Genomic DNA, 21,448 nt, shown 5'->3' with positions numbered 1-21,448 from the left:
TCTGTTGATGAATGGTTAAACCTGTTGTGTGCAACTCTGCACCGCTTGGAGCTGATGGAGCAAAGACGTGGGGTGGTGGGGGGGGGGGGGGGGGGGGGGGAGGAGATCATACATGGAGATTGGTAGGGATGGGAAGGATGGGAACAAGGACATAAAAGATGGAGGTTAGAGAGTGGCAGAACATTTAACAGCTGCAGAAATATCATTCTGAACAGAAATCCACAAGGTCTAGTCAGCTGGCATTTCGAAAGCACATTTGGAAATGACTTGAGGGGAGAGTATTTCCAAAGGTGGACATAGAAGAGTGTTAGGTAGAAATATGTGGATGCTGAAGGACACAAGGTAGTGGTTAGAGGTGGCCTCTTCACTGATCGAGACCATGGGAGTGGAGGGGTCATAGGAGTTGGCAACAAAACGGCATTGCTTAGTTATAGCATCAAGTCATGATTTGTAAAAATAACTTTAGGTCAAATTCTAACAGTCACCTTTTCTATTTTCCCAACAGCTTGGCCAGTGAAACAAGTTCCAAACACCAAACCACTGAAGGTGCGGCCAACATTTACCCGCTATTCAGTGCTTAATGGTCATGAGTTCCTAATGGACTCAGGTTCCCAGTATACAACATCACCATACCCTGGCCTAGTAGAAAGTGACGAACTGTGATCGCATTAAACTTCGTCTCAACTGACATTCATTTTTCAGCTTGTGGAATGTAATATGTTTAACCTGCACCTTACTGTACACTAGATAATTAATTAATTCTGTGTATACATTTACATTTAGTTGTAAAAATGCTACAGTATACATACTAAGTGTTGCACACTAAGGTTTATTAGTTCATGTACATACACTTCTGATATGCATCTTAACACAAAAATTATAAATTTACTACATGGATGTAGTAGTTCAGCTTAGATAGATGAGAAAATAATTATATGAAAGTAAATAAGCAGAATAACACATGATTTTATGGTGAGCCTTGTAAGTGTGGCCGTGGTAATGGATTTGAGTAAAAAGTAAAAAAATGTGAGTTTGCAGCAAATAATTTTTGCAGGTTGGATGGGTGTTTAGCTTTGGGAAGTACTATAGCTGAAAGTGTGGAGCAATAAACTGTCAGTAATGGACAAAACTACATTGTTGGAACATTACCAACTGTGCCCATGATCAGTGCTGTAGGACACTATCTTCTGTGCAATGATGACACTTCTTACAGTCTTTGATATCTATGACTAGGGTAAGAGCTTCACTTACCTGAGTAAAGGCATTTGTCTATCAATTCAGGCACGCAGACTGGGGAAGGAGCTGACACTAATTCTCAGTACAACCCAATGTTCATAGAAGTGAGCCTTTCTGCAAAATTGATAGGTTGCATGTTATTGAAGCATCTTATCCCGGAAGCAAATTTAGTATGAGAATGTCAAGCTGTGTATTAATTTGCTTGACTTCCTGTGTGTTCACAAACAATGCTTATTTTACAGCCAATTTGCCCTAGAAGGTAGTATTTCTTTCAGCTGTGAAGGGGGGGAAATGATCCATTCAACGCCATTACCCTTTAGGTAATAAAAAACTTCAATTAGTGAAGTGACTGCTGGTAATTACTGTAGACAGTTTAAAATAAACTGGTTAAAATACAAAATCGTAAAGTGGCCAACAAGTCTACGAAAAAGAGTATTTTTATTTTGCTGCTATTCTTGAAGAAGTTACAAACTATCCATGGTCTGCAGTGGTAGCAATTGTAATTGCTTTTAACTCATTCACCATTCTGATTCCTGGCTTACCATGTTGTAAGTCAGTATCAGATTCACAGCTTTGCAGAAGAATGGCTGACAAAAACAAATATATTCAGAACCTTGTGTTAATTAAAGAGATGGAATGTTTCTTTTTGCAATTTTTAAACCTTATTGATCAATAAAATGATCCAATATTCAAAATTTACTTCCGAAACTGCTTCAATTAATTAAAGCAACCACATGTAAGAGGACACCATGCAACTGACAAGGTTCCATTTCAACATAAGAGGTCTTTTCATCTACTTTTGACAAGATGTTTAACTGCTCCTCATGAAACACTGAGAAGAATTAGAGACTATTGGCTTCTGAAACATATGGGCGCGACCCCCCGGCCACACTGCGCCAGAAAAGCAGCTCGCCGCGCGGTACAGCTTGGCCGTTGGGAGACACCACTCCTGGGATCTACCCGGCTCGGAACACCTTGCGAGATTCAGTGCGATCCTGCTGCGAATCCTGCCCACAATAAGTGGGATCACGTTTTGGCAAATCTGCGTATTAGAGCGAGGCAGTAAGCCTCACTCTAATGTGCAGATTCCAGAGGTACCTGAGGCTTTGGGATTCAACACCTTGGCCTTGGGGGTTTTGGCGAGTGCCGTTTGGTACTGGTCCCCACAATCGGAGACCAGGTGGAATGGCATTCGTGGGGGTCTCCAAGGGTATCAGAAGCCCCCAGCTCCATGTCCTTTGGGCCAGGGTGGTGCCCTGGCATTGCTATTGCCACCTGTGTAGCCTGGCAGTGCCAGCCTGGCTTGCCAAGGTGCCCAGATGGCACTTCCAGCTGGCTGGGGTAGTGCCAGGTTGGCACTGTCAAGCTGGTATTTTTATGCATCAGTGATTGGGGTGGGGTTTCCCGGTGTGGGGGGAGGACCAGGGGACCCTCCCATGTTGCATTCGGGCTGGAGGTCAGGGATTATTTTATGGGACTCAGAGATTATTTTTAAAAAGGCATCCCAATCTCTCACTATAATGGGGAGTTACAGCGAGCAGAGCTCCCCATTGTAACTAAAAGGGGCTATGTGAGGCCTTTTGGGAAGATCGTGCCTATAGTCACCTTTTGCTACTTAAGTCATTTACAACTACCAGTTATGTCCACACCATTTTCTCAACTGTTCAGGGTTATCTGGCAATGCATTTTGCCACCACAGAGTTCCTGCTTTAAATTCCATTGTGGCTATAAGAGGAAGTGGATCTGCTGAAACAAATAGACCGTGCTGTAGCGGAGCACGCAGAAAGAGGAGATGTGAAGAGATCCATACTTTCTCAGAGTTTATAAACCCAGATTAACTACCTGCACTTTTCAGAGAAGTCCCAAGGAGGCTGTCCTTCTGCAGTGAAGCTGTGACAAAGTTGTGTTGCCTCCTGCAACAAGGCTAGTAGCCATCTGTCAGAACTAACACAACATCCCCTGGTGCAATCTAAGTCACTCCTTTGCCTTGACTTGCAACGAAGGATATTGGAAACATCAGTCAATCTGCAATAAACCCTGACTTTAAGCCCATTACTGAGGAAAAATTTACTTTAACAAGCCGATTTTGTACACATTGCAAACTTTTCTCATGACCAGGACATCACTGATTGCACACATGTTGCTCAGAAGACCCTGCTGTCACGGCTTTCATTTTATTAATGTCCAACTGACATATCTCTTCATTGATTGGTTTGGAAACTCTTGAACATGCTGAGAAACGTCCTTATGCGAAAGACAGTCACAAAAGGAGCTTATGTTGCATTGCCACTGGAAGTTGGAAGCAGGATAGAGAAACAGGGCGGGGTTGCCCGATAGTTGTAATCAAAGAAAACATTTTAACACTGAAGAGGAATGATGTAATTGAGGGGCTAAAGCAGGGGCCTTGAAATTGGGCTTGGTAGTGCACATAGCTTGGGTACTTTTGGTGCCTTTAAGGCCATTTACAGTGGGGGACCAGATACTGAGGTCCGGTGGCTGGCCCCCTTCCCTCCACAACACATCCTGCACACCCCACCTCAGCTGACAAATAGGGACATTCCCTCCCCCATCCCCCACCACCATGGTAATTGCTGCATCACCCCACCCACCACAGCACACAAGCAGGAAGGTAACCTGGCTAATCGCAGGTTAATAAAAAGAAACAATCCAGACACCTGGCTTTCTGGAAGCCATTACCCTGTCAATTACAGCCTATTAAAAATATTTATTTTTTAAAGTGAATGTAAACCTCACAGATAAAAGGATCTGAGGGGGTGTAAAGCCTTTATGACTTTTTATGAAGTAGCAGTTGCTGCTTTCCACACTTGTGTCTGAGGCAGCAGGTATAAGACACAGGTAAGTGGAAAAAGCAGTGATTTTCACTGTCTCTGCCTGGACTGCTGTTTAGTTTCCAGGCAGCGGTGACTGATGAGTGTTCTCTGATTTGGGGAGTCTTTGATCTGGGGGGGGGGTCTCTGATCTGGGGGGGATCACTGATATGGGGGACATCATTGATATGGAGGATGTCATAGATATGGGGAGGTCACTGATTTGAGGGGCAGCTATTGATATTGGGATCCCTGATATGGGGATCTGATGGGAGGGTCTGATGGGGGGCTTGGGGTAAGGTGTCCAATCCACCTAAACTGCACATCTTTGGACTGTGGGAGGAAACCGGAGCACCCGGAGGAAGCACAGGGAGACAGTGCAAACTCCACACAGACATTCACCTGAGGTCCGAATCAAACTTGGGTCCTTGGCGCTGTGAGACAACAGTGCTAACCACTGTGCCACCATACCACCCTTTAAAAAAAAATTAAGCTATATAAGAATTCTATTTATTTACCTTCCTTAGGCTAACTTTACTTTCCTTATGCTACTTTGTTTATTTATATTACTTTATAATGACCCTGGCTTGCATTTATTTGAAAGTTTCTCAGTTATTCCCCACCTCCAAGAAAAAGCAAAGAAAGACTTTTTATGCTCACGACTATTTTGCTGTGACACTGGCTGTGGCCTCAACGAGGGCAGGAATCTGACCTTGGTGTTTATCAAACTCGGTTGTGCTCACTACTGCCCAGACTGAGCTCCACACTCAGTCTTTTCAGTTTCACCTAACCCCCCTAGACAGTGGAGAGGTGGTGGGGAGTTGGAACTGGGTGCAGTCTGTGCACATGTGAAACTGGCAAACTTTTCAGACAATGTTAAGAATGTAGAAGAGCAATAGAAGGCGACCCAGAATAAATCTTGGGGAACACCCAAGGATTTGGGAGTGGGAAGCTATTACAGGTGATTAGAAGGATTCGGATCTAAATTGGGATTTAAACGATTTAATTCAAAGTATTACTATAATAAAATCACAAACGGTTCTGTCCTTAGTAATTCTAACCGATGGGTAATTCTGAGATGTAACATCCGCATCTCGCCTGTATATCTGAATGGGTTTGAAGTGTGGTTTATAGGACACATGCATTCAGTTATTTGCAAGCGCCAGGCTGTGGTTTTTGTCTGAATGGCTGCAGCTATTGCCCAGTCCCGCACTGGAATAATTCCAGGTGGAACCCGAGACTCCGAACTCTGGTTCAAACCAGCAACAGCTGGATAATCGTTAACCGCATCTGCAAATTTACCGGGCGCCAGAGCTGAACTGGTCCACGACCCGGGAGGGAAAGCGATTGAAGCCGACCTGAACCTCTGAGCTGGGAGTTATGGCGAAACGTCTACTGGAGCTAATGTCCTCTAAATTCGGGAAAAGGGACAAGGCAAGAAAAAGTAAGGTCTCCACTTCCCAGGAGAAGCCCCTAATCGTTCCACAGACTTCAAAAGAAAAATCTGCTTCGTGGACATTCAAACCAGGAAAGCCGTTATTTTCACTGTTCAATCGCCACCGCCAGCCAGCAATCTCTTCTTGGATTGCTGCCTGTTTGTAAAGGCCTTGAAATATTTTCCATGTTGAAAGGTGTTCCATGAATGCAAATTGTTATCTGCACTCATACTCCACGAGTCTCCTCCATTCCCTCTCCCTCATCTCACCCTTTTAGCATGTTTTTTCTCATTGTTGAATTTCTTGCTGAAGGGATCCAAACTATTGGAGTCAACCTTTTCTTAAAATAGTGAAAGCCACATTCAAAGCACTCTCAGTTCTATCTTTTTTAGAAAAGTATTTTATTAAGACATTTGTGTGTACATAAACACAACCAAAGCCATACTAAAAGCAAACAAGAAACCTCATAACGAATAAATAACACCAAACCGCCTCATCCTCCCTGACGTTCCCCTCCACCCATCCTTCCTCACCCATTTTAACTCCTTTATCGCCTCTGCCGATCAACCATATCCTTTCTTGGCCCAGCCCTGGCTCACGTCACGTGACCCTCCAGGCCCACCCTCGGGTGTCCACCATCACCAATGCCTTCCCCTACACCTGCAGCCACCTAGGGTGACCACTGCCCAAACACAAAATGGAAGATTGCAAGGAATGCAGGGAAAATGGACAGGTTGTAAAAAGCAAGCAGCTTGCAGAGCGCTTGTATATTTGGGCTGCTGCAGAAACCAGTTTTGGCTGTTGCCGAAACCAGACAACACTATGAAAGAAACAGTTAACATATTAATGAGGCGATACCGGGCGATCCCCAGGCACAAAAGAAACAAGTTAACACTAATCGATACATTCAATGGAAGGCCAGACTTTTCGGCACCAAAGAAGCCCAAAACAATGAGTCCCAAGAACCGCCCCAGTGATCGAGATACTGCCCCGCTATTGGGGAATTCAAATCAATCGATTGGGAAGAGACCCAATCGATTGCGAGAGTATAGAGGGTCCGCCCAGGTGAGCGCAAGACCCTGAGAGGAGTATAAGACAGAGGACCGTGACCCCAGCTCTCTCTCTCTGCCAGCCTCTCCTTGACCAGCCAGCCCTCCCAGCAGAACACCGTTGCAGCAGAAGAACCTTGAGGAGGAGAGGTCTGGACAGCAGCTGCCAACAAGTAAGTCACAACGCATGCTACGAGAGTAGACACTCCTGCCCCCCCCCCCTGTAGTCCATAACTACTGGAAGCTGCTGACCAGGACAAAGCTAGAAGCTGTTGTTCCCTGATCCGGCAGTCCCCTTGTCCAGATAAGTATTTGGCCTATTAGTGGTAGGATTAGCCTAGTCTTTTAGTTTTATATGCATGATTAGTAGATTGCTGTAATATAATAAATGTGTCTTGTTTGAACTTACTAATTTGTGTATGGATTTATTACTTTGAACTTGACCTTGAAACTTGTGGCGGTATCTTAACGATACCTGGCGACTCCAAAGCTAAGAAACGAAACAGAGCCAAATTGAGTGTTAAGCACACTCACCCAGAACGGGCAACATTTAGTGGCGACTCTGGTGGGACTCAATTAGAAGTGCCCCCCCCCCCCCCCCCCCCCCCCCCCCCCCCCCCCCCCCCCCCCCCCCACTCCGAGAGAACCCAGAAATTTGAATCTGAAATCCAATTGGGGAAAGGAAAAACCACAAGTGTTCAAGTAGTTCAAACCAATAATCATAATTCGGAAGTGTGTTTTTTGCATGCGTAACTAACAGGGTTGTAAGGTAAAACCGAGAGATTTTTGTAGCGACAAACTGTCGGGTGTTTTATAATTCGGAACATAGCGAAAGCCGTACCCGTATTTTATAAGCATTACCTTATTATCCCTCGTTCCAATTTAAGAGAGCATAGGAGAAAAGAAATGGCCATGCAGGCAATGGAACGCCTCATGAACCCAGAGCAGTTCGTGGTCGCAGCGACCAGCAGCAGCAGAGTAGGTCAGTGTCCCGTGTGGGAGCTGGAACTCAGGAAGTACCTCAAAGGGAAAGGATGGCCCCTTTGGAGTGAGTTTTGTGTGAATGAGGAGACAGGTCCCGGGAGTATAGGACATACTTGGTGGGAGAACCTATCTGAAATTCTCAAAAAGAGTTTAGGTAAAGCACGTAAGTCGATGGCAATTGTGGCCTGCTTGGCACAATTGCGAGGCACAGAGGAGGTCGTCAGGACACTCCGAGCAGAGTTAGAAGAGAAGAACAGAATGAGCAAAGTGGATGTCAGGGACATCGAAGGCAGAGCACATCACGCTTCTGTCCGAACTCCTCGAACTTCTGAACTCAATCGGATGTAAAGTTAACCCCAGAAAGGCCCAAATATTGGAGAATCAAGTGATGTATTTGGGTACAGTCATCACACACGGCAAACGCGAGATCGAGTTCAAAGAATTGACTCGATCGTCAAATTGCCCCTTCCCCAAAATGATTCAGCCCTCCGGTCATTTTTAGGACTGGTTGGGTATTGTCGGAACTATATCGATGGTGTTGCGACCAAGGCAGCCCCACTTTCAGACCTCCTTAAGAAAGGAGCCCCTTGGGAATGGCTTCCGCAGCATACAGAGGCTGTGGAAGAGTTAAAGAAAGCCCTTAGCGCAGCACCTGCGCTACAAGTTCCAGACCCGCTCTCCCCCTATGCAATTGAGGTAGCGAGCACAGATCTGACCCTCTCGGCTGTGCTCCTTCAGGAACGGAACGAGCAGCTACGACCAGTGGCTTATGCCTCACGGACTGTTAGACCCCGTGGGGCAAGGTTTCTCAGCCTGCGAAAGGCACCTGCTCGCGGTATTCTGGGCAGTACAAATACTTTTCTTACATTACCGGACTAAACCCCATCACCATTTGACTCCGAACACACCCGCACACAGTCACTTTTAGACGGACGACTGAAGGACGGTTCAGTGAGCCAGATAAGAGCAGCTAGATGGACATTTCTGTTACAAGGACGGGACATAACAGTTAAACGAACCAAGACACACACATTTTTAGCGGACAACCTACAGTATCCAGGACAACCCCATGAATGCAAATAGTAGCACCCCTCCACAACACAGGGCCCTTCATTGCTAAGACGCCCCCCAGGAAGATAGGGAATTCAAGCCAGAGCCTCCAGCACACAGACACGTGTGCCCCTTGAAAATCTATGTGGACGGTTCATCCACAGTTTTAGATTGCGAACGCATTACAGGATGCGGTATTTATGTAGAAGATGCGCAGGGACGCACACTAGAGGAGATATCATTAAAGTTACCCGGTCACTTTGGCGCGCAGGCAGCAGAGCTCGCAGCCATAGCATACATAGTGGACCACCCAGATTCGTTCCCCAGCCCAGCAGACATATATTCTGACAGTTTATATGTCTGTAACAGCCTCACAGATTTTCTACCCCTGTTGAGGACAAGAGGTTTTGTCTCCGCGGACGGGAAGCCCCTTCCATCAGCCCCATTACTCCGCCATATCCTAGAGAAGGCAAAGGATAGGACGTATGGCATTATTAAAGTTAGAAGCCACCATCAATCATCCCCCCATGAAATGTGAAAGCCGACGCACTGGCTAAAGCAGGTTACAGGCGAGGTCACTTTTGGACACTCCCAGCTAGCGCACCAGCTAAGGCCCCTGTGAGTTCAGTTCAGGTCTCACAGACAGACATAGAAGATTTAGTACAGGCACAGAAGCAGGACGAAAATCTCCGGGAGATTTTAAAAGGAAACTTTGTGGCCCAGTACGACAAATTCAAACACCCTTTGACCACACATGAGGGTGTGATTATCAAAGACAAGTTGTATGTGGTTCCTGAGAAAGACAGGAATCAAATGATTGCCTTATTCCATGATGGTCATGGACACCAAGGGATCGACCCTACCACAGCCCACCTTAGACAGCTCGGTTGGTGGCCCAGTTTAAGAAATGATGTCACGCACTACATTGAGAACTGTTTGATTTGTGCACAGAATAACCCGGAGAGGTATTCAAAGAAGGCACAACTCAGCCACACTCGCCCGTTAATGGCCCCTGGACTAACTTCAGATCGATTTGATAGGTCCATTGCCCCCTTGCAGGAATGACTATAAATATGTTCTGGTGGTCATAGACACGTTTACGAAATGGGTAGAGCCGTTCCCATCTCGTACAAACACAGCAAAGACAGCCGCAAAGATCCTGACCCACCACATTTTTACTAGATGGGGACTCCCCAGAAGTATTGAATCAGATCAGGGATCTCATTTTACAGGACGGGTCATGAAGAACGTCCTGACCATATTTGGCATTAAACAAAATTTCCACATTGCGTACCACCCCCAGTCAAGCAGAATAGTGGAACGCATGAATCGGACTCTAAAATCGACCCTTAGAAAGATGGTACAGGAGAACAATTTAACTTGGGATTCAGTACTCCCATTCGCACTTATGTTTATACGAAACACTGTTTCAGCATCAACAGGTTTCACCCCACACACACTCATGACCGGACGCCTATGAAAGGTTCAGAATTCCATTTAGGACTCGACATGACCAGCCCAGAAAGTGACGGCCCTCACACACGAGACAGCAGTAAAACAATTAGTTGAGACTGTAAGGTCGGCTCAGTTAGCAGCCGCAGCAAAATTGGGTAAAAGGTGGAAACAGAGCAGGGCCTGTTTCACACAAAAATGTCCACACCACAGAATTCAGGTTGGGCAACAGGTGATGTTATCTGTGTATAACCCCAGGACGTTTTTGGCCCCTAAATTTTCCGGCCCGTACTCAACTTCGGACAAATCAGCCGGTCAGTATCAAGATAAAGTACCCAAACGGGGAGAACTGTGTGGTTCCATATTAACCAGTTAAAGGCTTATGGAACACAGTCAAACCACTCACACCATGTCCTGCTAGACGCAGCAGAACACCTCGCCCCGCCCACAAGAGACACATTTCCACCCTCCCCCTCACAGACCAGTTCCTCATCGGACTCGACCTCGACTCCGCCCAATGACTTCAGACCACACCCCGAAACGCCCACAAGCTGCCACAGCAGAGGACAGCGGACTGTGACTTGGACGACAGCCACAGCACACCTCTCTACTGCCCTGATTCATCAGACCCCACACACACCACCTACGACACCGACTACAGTGATTTAGAGATCACTTATATTAAAACTCCAGACCCATACCCAAACCCACTGCCCAACTATGACGACCCCGAAAACGTTCATTCAAATTTAGACCCCACGATTTGGCACAGGGACAATTTATGGAGACTTGTCCGCAATACGAGAGTGACCCCCGGTCACACAATGCTAAAATTGCATGCCTGATCCATTCAAGGGTATGGGATCCGGGAGAAGAGGATGACTCTAAGTCTGACACCCGACACGGCAACCCCTTTGCGACCCTGTTCGCAGAGAATAAAGAGAAGTGAGGTGTCCAGATGATGTAAAAAGAGGAACCGCTTGAGAGATAAACGGTGTCCTTTCTGATGGAACCTGCACGCATGTTTGGACGTTTGTTTGTATGTTAAGTGTTTGATATGGAGATTGGCCACTCGCTTTTCAGCTGAAAGCCTTGTGACCACCTCACATGCACGTTAAGTTTGTCCGCAGATAACTCTGAGAACTCGACTCAGCTGCAATGTCTGAAGCCCAACTTAAGGCTTCACCCTTCACCCCAATAGGAGCATCTCAGCTCCCCCTTTTTTTCAGGTGCCCCTCTATCTGGGAATAGAGGCTGAAAATCCACGATGAACACATTCATGCCCGTTCTTGTTCCAGGTCGCTCAGGCAGTGGAGAAATGGCATTAAGGACCCGCCCTGTCTGAGGACCCCCCCTCTGGTCACCTAAGCTCGGGTATAGCACAGCACGCCCTACCCGGGTATTCCACCCAAATCTTACCCGTCGCCGCCCATACGCAACTCATTCGGATCTCTCATTTCTAAACTTTGGTTTCATTTTTGTTTGAGGTAGCCCTTCGGTTACCAGCCCATATGCTATTTACATCCAGGAACATGCGGATGGTAAATCACAAACCTGCGGAGACGGCTCGCAGTAGCACAGTTGTTAGGTGTATGAATGGTCCTAAATTCGCTTTTGAAAAAAAAAATGAGGGGAGTCACAGGGTGTGACTTGGACATTCATTTAAGGGACAATTGAATGAGAGGACAGATACACTAACATTAAAGGTATTAAACGAATTATTGACAGATACTATGCTTGATCCCACAGCTTTCGAACGTTCGAAGGAAGGATCAGAGCAAGATCAGCAATACAAAGGACAGAAGGAAGAGAAGAAAGAAGACCGAGATGATGAACTACATGTTTTTAGTTATTGTTTTTGTATTTTTGCGCTACGGACGCAAACCCTTTTTCCCCTATGACCCCCGCCGTTATGTTTCCCACACACCGACTTCTCAAAGCCCAGTAATGAACAGCAATGACCAGACCTGTTGCACAAAATTCATGAACTGGTACTCCCTTTCATACGTCATTGAATCACTTTTGGTGATAGCAGTTCCCTGCATCATAGTGCAGACACTTTGCTTAAGAAAATGGAGAAGGAGAGCCTCCCGCTCTTGCGCCTCGACCATTACAGAGTACAATCCCCTATTTTCAGCTTCCACCAATCCCCCAACCCCTTGATGTGTAATAAAGGATTTAATTTGATTTGATGTTGTAAATAACGACCTTTGCGGATGTATTGTAATGTTCTGAGCTCGACTGCCGAGTCAGAAATGGAATGTACTGATAATGTTATGGTTAGGAAGTTAGAATGTTTAAATGTGTAAGGGAGTGTAGTTTACAAAGGATAGTTAGTGGTTCCCTAGTAATGCATGTCCCCTTTGACAAGCGCCAACCAGAGACTGTTAGGTAAAACTTTTGTGCCATAATTGAGGAAAGTATAGAGGCCATGGGACTCGCTGAGATCAGGGAACCCAAAGACACCGACCTTGGATGATCCTTCATGATTTCTCATGAGGATCACAAGGAGGGAGTGTAGCCACCTGGGGTGACCACTGCCCAAACACAAAATGGAAGATTGCAAGGAATGCAGGGAAATGGACAGGTTGTAAAAGCAAGCAGCTTGCAGAGCACTTGTATATTGGACTGCTGCAGAAACCAGTTTTAGCTGTTGCCGAAACCAGACAACGCTATGAAAAGAAACAGTTAACATATTAATGAGGTGATACCGGGCGATCCCCAGGCACAAAGAAACAAGTTAACACTAATCGATACATTCAATGGAAGGCCAGACTTTTCGGCGCCAAAGAAGCCCAAAACAATGAGTCCCAAGAACCCGCCCCAGTGATCGAGCAACTGCCCCGCTATTGGGGAATTCAAATCAATCGATTGGGAAGAGACCCAATCGATTGCGAGAGTATAGAGGGTCCGCCCAGGTGGGCAAGACCCTGAGAGGAGTATAAGACAGAGGACCGCGACCCCAGCTCTCTCTCTCTGCCAGCCTTCCTTGACCAGCCAGCCCTCCCAGCAGAACACCGTTGCAGCAGAAGAACCTTGAGGAGGAGAGGTCTGGACAGCAGCCGCCACCAGTAAGTCACAACGCACGCTACGAGAGTAGACACTCCTGACCCCCCTGTAGTCCATAACTACTGGAAGCCTGTGGACCCAGGACAAAGCTCGAAGCCGTTGTTCCTGATCCGGCAATCCCCTTGTCCAGATAAGTATTTGGCCTATTAGTGGTAGGATTAGCCTAGTCTTATAGTTTTATATGCATGATTAGTAGATTACTGTAATATAATAAACGATCTGTTTGAACTTACTAATTGGTGTATGGATTTATTGCTTTGAACTTGACCTTGAAACTTGCGGCGGTATCTTAACGATACCTGGCGACTCCAAAGCTAAGTAACGAAACAGAGCCACATTGAGTGTTAAGCACACTCACCCAGAACGGGCAACACACCACAACATTCTCACCTTTGTAGCAGCCCCCCCCTCCAATAAACAAAACAACAATACCATGCCCCTTTAACACTCTAACCACCTGCTCACCCCCCACTGTGCTACTGTTAGCTAGCCCGCCAAGCTAGCCTGGCAGCCCCTTCCCATGGCGCCAAACATCCTACACCCCCACTGATTCCCCTTCCCCGGACACTTCCATAGTACAAACAACAATAAAGTAAGAAAAATGTGTACTCACCCTCCATGTTCCTCCAACATCCCAGCACAGCACCCCACAAAAGCACCTCAAAGAAGATGTTCTCCCCTAACCATCACCTTAAAAACAATAGAACAAAAAGGCACACCTCCTCCAAAGTTTAATATCCTCCCTCGCAACAACTCTGTTGCCTCCTCTGGTGTCCCAAAATAATTCTCATGGCCGTTGTAAGTCACCCAGAGGCGGGCTTCACCCCCTTCTTGAAGAGGCCAGCCTTGACTCAGTTTAACCCAGCTCTCCTCTTGAATAATTCTGCACCCAGGTCCTGGTATACCCGGGATCTCATTACCTTCCCAAGTATACCTTCTCATCTGCCTAGCCCAACGCAAGATCTTCTCTTTATCTAGCAACTGAAGGAGCCTCACCACCATCGCCCTCAGTGGCTCGTTCGTCTGCAGCTTCCTCATCAGCGCCCTGTGCACCCGGTCGATCTCCAGGGGCCAATTGAAGGCCCCATCCTTCTCTCCCTTGAGCTGCTCCAGCATTTTGGCTACATATGAGCCAGCGTCCGCTCCCTCAATGCCCTCTGGCATTCCAACAATTCTTAAATTTTGGCTCTGGGAGCAGTTCTCCAAATCCTCCACCTTCTCCTTTAGTCGCTTCGAAAAGGGACTTGACTACAATATGGAAGACCGGGGAGTGGGACAAAGTGATTTGCTCTTGCAGAGACCCAACAATGATATGAAGGGCCGAATGGCTTCCTCCTGCGCTGTAATGATTCAATGATTAAAGAAACGACTCTTTATTCTCTTATCGGATTTATTAGTAATTATTAGTACTTCGAGATCCTAGTTTTGATTTCTACCACAAGTGGACATATTCCACATTTATCCTCTGGAACCATTTAGAATTTTAAGACCTGTGTCAGAGCATCTTCAAGTTTTCTCTTTTCTAAAGATAAATGTCCTCTTTCTCTAAAGCTGTTGGGCTGGATTCTCCATCAGCGGGATCTTCCGTTTCCCCTGCAGTGTACTCGCCCACGGATTTCCTGATGGCATGGGGTGCCCACAATGGGAAACCCCATTGGCCGGCTGCCAGGGATGGAAGATCCCGCCCATAATCTTTCCAACCTTACAAATCTTGTGTACTTTCACTCATTGCTTCTGACCTTTATAAGATAGAGACTCGAACCATGCACAGTACTCAAACTATAGTCTGACTACATCATTTACAAGTTTAACATAACTACACTGGTTTTGAATTCTTCATCCCTAGAAATAAATCAGCATGGGATTGTTTTAACCGAACTGTGATTTCTGCTGTTAATGGTTTGTTCACCTGTATCCCTAGATGCCTTTACTTTTCCAACCCATTCAGTTTATTTTATTTTATTACATTTAGAGGATGTTTCATTTTCCATATAGGACCTTTAAAACAAGTAGACAATGAGAACTTTGTCAAATCTGGCAAACTGGATTCAAACACATGTCCCAAAGTGAAAAGCCATGTAAAACCGTTACCATGTGTCCCTTGAACGTATGGCACAAAGTTTGAGAGCAGAGATGGAGGGTTCATTGCAGTTCAGTTACTTCTTTCACAACATACTCAACATTCCTATTCAATAAAATGTTTTAATAACATTTAATAGCTTTCATTCTTGTTTCCCATCGGATGTAGTTTGGAATGAGTTCCCTCGCAAAAAGGAATTGAACCCGAAATCTACCATCCGAGAGTTTTTACTTTATTTAATTTTTCTTTTGGATCTATCCGTACGTAAGTATCAAAACACATTATTGTACATGTTTTCTAATGCAATATATATGCTTACGGTTATTTTGGTTAGGGATAGATTGGACAAGGTTTTAAACAGTTTGATGATTTGAATGACTAGGTCAGGTGTCCACAGGTCTATATAATGTGATGCCCGATGCCCATAATGTATTTGTGTATTGAACACTCATTCCTTGCATCATTAGGCTCTGAGGCCCCTTTAAACACCCACTGCACATACTATGATCAAGACTGTAATAGTGGCAACCTGTGCACTCATTGAGCAATAGGCTCATTATGGCCTATACTATGGTCTAAGCATCTGAAGAGCAGCCCAAAGGCTCAGCGTCCATGTGAAACAGGCACTGCAGTGGACCCCATTCCCTGAGTTAAAACTTTATGGCCGACTGTTTTGTTCAAAGAGTGGATGCCAAAAGTTGATATCCATTGCTTTGTTACTTCTCGGCTAGAACAAAAATTATTGACAACTTCCTGCAGCTGAAATATTTAACAGCTACATGAGCCTGTTTCCCCAGGTATTGGTTACCACGTGCTAGCTCTCTAGGAGCTACAAGTATCACAGACAAGAATGAAGAATGTAATGATCAATTACAATCTGTCCTGATACAACCACCCATGTCTAGACCTTGGAACTAGACTTGTCTCGGCTACATACCGAGACTGACTCTCCGACAAGATAGGTCGAGAAATGAACACAATCGTACGGCCAAACCAGGAATCAGTTTCCACGAAGGGCCTATCAGTGGCTGACAAGGAAACAGCTGTTCAATGATATGCTGCTAAGACTTTACAAGCAACAACAGGAGATAGCTATCAAATTTCACAAGCTGCAATGTACAGCTTTATCATGCCATACCAGCCAATCGAACTACTTTGCTATGGAAGATGCAAACAAAATGAGTACAGCTTGCACTCCTACTCAGCTGCAGTGTCTTCTGTCCTCTAGATATTTCACTTTCCTTAGGTCCAATGTAAGGCTTCCACTCTTCAGTGTGAATCCCTTTGGGAATCAAACAAGCTGATGAGCCATCAATTGCACGAGAGACGAGTTGCTATACAAAAGTTAGGCTTTAAGAAGCTAGAACTTAGCCCTGCGGTTGTCTACAATAAAATGGACAACCGCCGGGCGCTCCGACTATTTATACCTTGGTAAGGAGGCGTGGTTAACTCAGCCTCTCGACCAATCGGAGAGCTGTCACATGACTGGTCTCAACCAATCGGTCGAGAGGCACATGACCGACCAGGGCCAATGGTAAGCCAGTGTTCTGCACCAATGGCAGACAGCTATGCAAATCATATCACCACACAAATAATTCTTGATGGGGAAAATTGATTGGGTTTGGATGTCTCATCCTATTGAAACTCTGCCCCAAAATGGGTTAGGAATCTCCATCACTAAAGACTTTTAAAGACCAGCTAAACATATTTCTACCGATATTAATTTGAATCATTTGAGTAGATGTGAATCATTTTTAAATTTTATGGCATTTGTAATGTTTTTAGAAGGACCCTTAAGATTCTTACAATGTGATTTAACTTTCTTCATGTATTTAAGTGACTCAGCAGGAAAATAGGTCTGAAAAGCACAAAAATGTCCATATCAAAGGCAGACCACTTCCACAGGGAAGGGACTCGATCCTTCCTCCATTAATAAGTAAAACAGCAAAATATAAATTGTTTAAAACTGAAGAAGTAACATCTACAAATTAAATTGTAATAAGTCCACGGAGGCAGAAGTTCCTTCACCAGAATCCCTTTTATTAACAAAACCAACAGCAGTACGACCATGTGCATTCAGCTTGCTGTCTACACTGGGAGCACAGAGAATCTGACACTCCCTGTTATATACAGAGAAGAGGTTCCCTGATTGGGCCACTAATCAGGGAACTCGTATTCCAATTGGCCAATCTCAAAGGCCTGGCCTAAATCATTACAGAAATGCATAAAATTAGGAAATGTACTCGAAGAATGCCCTTTGTCATGTTTGGCACAGAGATTATGTGAAGTTTGAATTTCAAAGTAATGCAGAGTGCCTTAAGGTGTTATCGTGTAGATTTTCAGGATGTGAGTCGCAGGCTGGGAGAGAAAGCTTTGCTAACTTTTGCAGCCCAAATTAAAGTGTAAGAATTCACTGTCTGGTGTATGCATGACATTGTTGCCGAGGTTACACCTCCACAACTTCCTTTCTTTTGCAGTGACCTTTGGAATGGTAAATACCAACATGTATTTCTTCACCAAAGTTATGTCTGACCTCTTCCTAGAAACCGAATCCTTTGTCAATGGCATAACCTTCAAGTCGATAGGCAGCATGGCGAATTTCTGGGAGGTAAAAGTCTCTTAAACAAAATATATGCTTTTACCATGATCTTTTAATAGTATGTTAATCGTCCAACTGGAACAAACAAGAACTTTGAGTTATTATAATCGAGAAAAGCATTCTTGCTTTGAGGCACGATCAATTGAACAAAGACGATAGTTGAATCCAACTGTGGCTTTATTGCTATAAGATGTGTAGCCTCCCACAGCAGCTGGCGAAATGGCTGCTAGCTGGAGGACACGCATATTTATACAGCAGGCAGGGGCTACCGGCCAACCTGTAATACAGATCCTACCGTACATCACCTAATACAGGTGCAACAGTGGTTTACCACATTCACCCCCTGTTGAAATTGAGTCCGGCAGGGGTGGTGGAGAATTACATACAACAATGAGTTAATATTTACAGTATTTGATCAAAAAGAATGTCTTTTGAAGTCTGCTGCCAGTTAGAGATTTAACCGGTCCGGTGCCTTGATGTTCCACTGAGAGCGACATAGCGGTGTCGGCGCTATCGGTGCTGGCCTGATGTTGGGTGACTCCGGGAGCGTGCCAAAATCCTCTTCATCCTCGGGCGTGGGCAGAGGAAGGACGGATGGTCCTGGGGGGGTTAATGTTGGGAGCGCCGGGGGAGGGGAGGGTGGCGCTGGGCCAGAGAGGTGGGTGTGTGTGGAAACTGCTGGTGCCAGGTCCCTGAGGGAGACAGTATCTTGGCAGCTGTCTGGGTATGCCACGTAGACATACTGGGGGTTGGCAGGGAGCAATTGCACCTTTTCCACCAACGGGTCCGCCTTGTGGAGTCAGACGTGCCTACGGAGCAGGACTGGTCCTGGAGCTGCGAGCCAATTTGGGAGCGACGCCCAGTATGCCTACGTGGACTTCCTGGGGAAGGCTAATTATGGTGTGCAAGGAAAGTCTTGCATGCAGTTGTAAAAGTATCAGCAACATATTGAAAATATGTCAGGATAGGATGTTAGAGGTCATTACATCAAAAATGCATGCCTTGTGGAAAGCAGTGATGATATTTTTGGGAGCTGGGCCTAGAGGGGACTCAATGTCAGCACCATCTCTTTGGACAGACATGGTGTCGTTAAAACTAAACACAGCTGCATGAGTTCATAAATTCGATCAAAACAGATTCAGACAGTGGCAGCGCATCTAGAACACCCATGATATAATGACATGGTGCAAATGCCTATGAGTGGCACATTGGCGAATAGGCTAGCAATGGTAAACAAGCACATGGATATGGTCTTTCAATTGATATGCAAGTCCTGTATGGTCTTCACAAAGGTGAAGAAATCAAATACAATCATGGACACAGTGAACATTGAGAATGAATCCTATATCGTTGCACCTGTGTCAGAGTAATGATCTGCCTGGCTGAAAGGCCCACCTCCATTCGCTGAAACCTCAGCCCTGTCTGTAAATGAGTTATGAGGCTCCTTTAAACCTCATCCCCCTACTCACCATACCCCTGTTGGAACCAACAATTCTACGGACACGTGCTTGTAGGATTAGAATAGCGGTTTTAATATACTCACAACAGAGCCAGCCGGTTAGCCATTGAACTTTCGGTGAACTGGCCGGCTGACCATGTGGCACTGATCTTTATACAGCAGCTCCAGGGGGAGGAGTCTTGGCGGAACCAAGGGAGAAGCCCAGTACAATTTTCGAGCATTCCCAGAGCTACTCCGCCTGGTGGTCAGGTAGTGCAACTGCACTTACAATATAGGCACATGTATATACAGATTATAATCCGGTGTGAATCACATTCACCACACCCCCTCACCCTCCAGACCACTTCATGCCCAATACCACCTCTCCCCCAACTCACTGACCCAGCATTCCCTAGAAAATCATGAGCCCTATAATAATGTTTGGAAGTCTTTGAAAATCTCATAAATCTGTCAAGGTAAACAACAGTACTTGCATATCAACTTAATCCTTAAAAGCTCATAAATCTGTCAAAACAAAGTGAAACAAATTGATCTGAGATTATTTCCAAAAATGACAGTATATGTTTCAATTTCATGTGGTTGCTCCCAGTTTCACCTCCCCCCCCCCACCCTAAGAAGTGAGCTGTTGCACGTTTTACTTGAGTGTAATTCGCGTTTATTGGAGTGTATTAACACGCCTCCGTTTAAAGGCCGTGTGCTTAACACTGCTAGGCTCTATATGTGTATTTTCAGCTCGGGAGTCGCCGGGTGCCGTATAAACACCTCACAAATATTCCAAGGTCAGGTTCAAAGTAATAAAACTATACACCGATTAGTAAGTTCCAAACGATTAGTATTTATTATTACAAATATAATAAATACTCATGCACACGCTAAGGGACTAAGCTACAACTAAACTAAGCGATCAGAATACTTAACTAAACAGGAACAGGCAAGGTCAGGGAGCGAGGCCTTCGTTCCGATCTTGGTCTGTAACCTTCAGAGAGTGTGCTGGTCGCTGGGGGTCTAGTGGGGCTGGTTCGCGTAGCGAGCGTCGTATTGTCACTTACGGTTCGGCGGCTGGTGCTCAACAGCTGGAGTCAGGATACAAGTCGAAGTTCTGGGTCGAAGTCAAAGCCGGAGCACGAAAACAGACAGGACCATGTGTGGGGGTCTATCTTTATAGTGGGCCCCAATGTCCGTGCCTTTTCGGGGCGGGCTTTACCTTCCATGCATTGATTGGATCGATTCTCAATCGATGTCTCATTAATTCCCCAATCTGAGGGTCCCTTCTCGATGGGTGGGGCGGTCTCTAGGGTCTTTTGAGGTGGATACCTTTGGTGCCGCTCTGTCTGGACATCCACTTAAAGTATCTATTCAAACCCAAATGTTGCCATTGTGTGTGCCCAGATCTGGATTGCCTCATTAATATGCAAAGCGTTTTGCTATAAACACCTTTGGTTGAGATCTTCCACCTGGCCAGAAACTAGTTTTGCTGCGTGCAAAATGCTAATCAGTCTTTGCAGACTGCTTGTCTTGGCTAAACTGCTTTTTCCCTGCAGTCTTAGCAATTCTCCATTTTGTTAGCCCAGTGTCCATCTTAGGTGGCTACAGAGCACAAGAAAAAGTTTCAGATGACACTTTTGTCGTGGGTCAAGACTGTATTTATGTGCATCTTTCGCCCAGATTTGGCACTGTATTCTGCAAGAGTGGGATGGATTACTATCATCTTACAACTTCTCTGAAGTCACCACAAACAAAATTTTAAAAATAGTAAAAACTGGGTAAATAGAATACTGGTCCAAACTGGTTTCTTATACCATAAAATGGAACACAAGTAAGAACTGAAGAATAAGAATATTGGTCCTAACTGTTTTTCCTGGGAATGGGTGGCAGACGAACTGGTAGTTACAGGATTTTGTCTGCAGTGAGCGGCTTTTTAGATAGATGAGTTGGGTAAAAGAAATGCAGCCAAAGCAGGCCAGATAAAGAATCAAGATAAAGTATTTCCTTTTCAAACTGCATCAGAATTTGACAGGAACTTCACCTCAGGGGAATTCTATTCCAGGCAAAAATCACATGAACCTTTTGTGAAGTACTTGCATTCAGGTTTGTTAGCTACACGGCCTTGTTGGCACCTGTCCTGCCAACGACAATGGCAGCACCCTCCCACCTCATAAAATCCCCCTTCGTCTGCTCCACCAACCAAGCCAAATTCAGTTTATGC

General features: G+C 45.4%; 2 protein-coding genes across 8 annotated transcripts in view; both read left to right on the top strand.

Annotated features, from left to right (window-relative positions):
• myot (myotilin) overlaps window positions 1-1,935 on the top strand; it is a 175,882-nt gene extending 173,947 nt beyond the window's left edge. For all 7 annotated transcript variants that reach the window (XM_038795777.1, XM_038795773.1, XM_038795776.1 and 4 more), the window contains one exon: window positions 506-1,935. In XM_038795777.1, the coding sequence (XP_038651705.1) occupies window positions 506-663 (158 nt within the window). In that variant the 3' untranslated portion in view covers window positions 664-1,935. The remainder of the gene's footprint in view (window positions 1-505) is intronic.
• Window positions 1,936-5,383: 3,448 nt separating this feature from the next.
• Window positions 5,384-21,448, top strand: part of LOC119965264 (polycystic kidney disease 2-like 2 protein) — a 120,058-nt gene continuing 103,993 nt past the window's right edge. Inside the window, exons 1-3 of the mRNA XM_038795772.1 lie at window positions 5,384-5,508; window positions 15,353-15,448; window positions 17,662-17,792. Of these exons, the coding sequence (XP_038651700.1) occupies window positions 5,445-5,508; window positions 15,353-15,448; window positions 17,662-17,792 (291 nt within the window). The 5' untranslated portion in view covers window positions 5,384-5,444. The remainder of the gene's footprint in view (window positions 5,509-15,352; window positions 15,449-17,661; window positions 17,793-21,448) is intronic.

This window comes from Scyliorhinus canicula, chromosome 4 (assembly GCF_902713615.1).
Source record: "Scyliorhinus canicula chromosome 4, sScyCan1.1, whole genome shotgun sequence".
Classification (NCBI taxonomy): Eukaryota; Metazoa; Chordata; class Chondrichthyes; order Carcharhiniformes; family Scyliorhinidae; genus Scyliorhinus; species Scyliorhinus canicula.
Note: the sequence above shows the minus strand (reverse complement) of the source record. Positions and strands in the feature narration are given on the sequence as shown.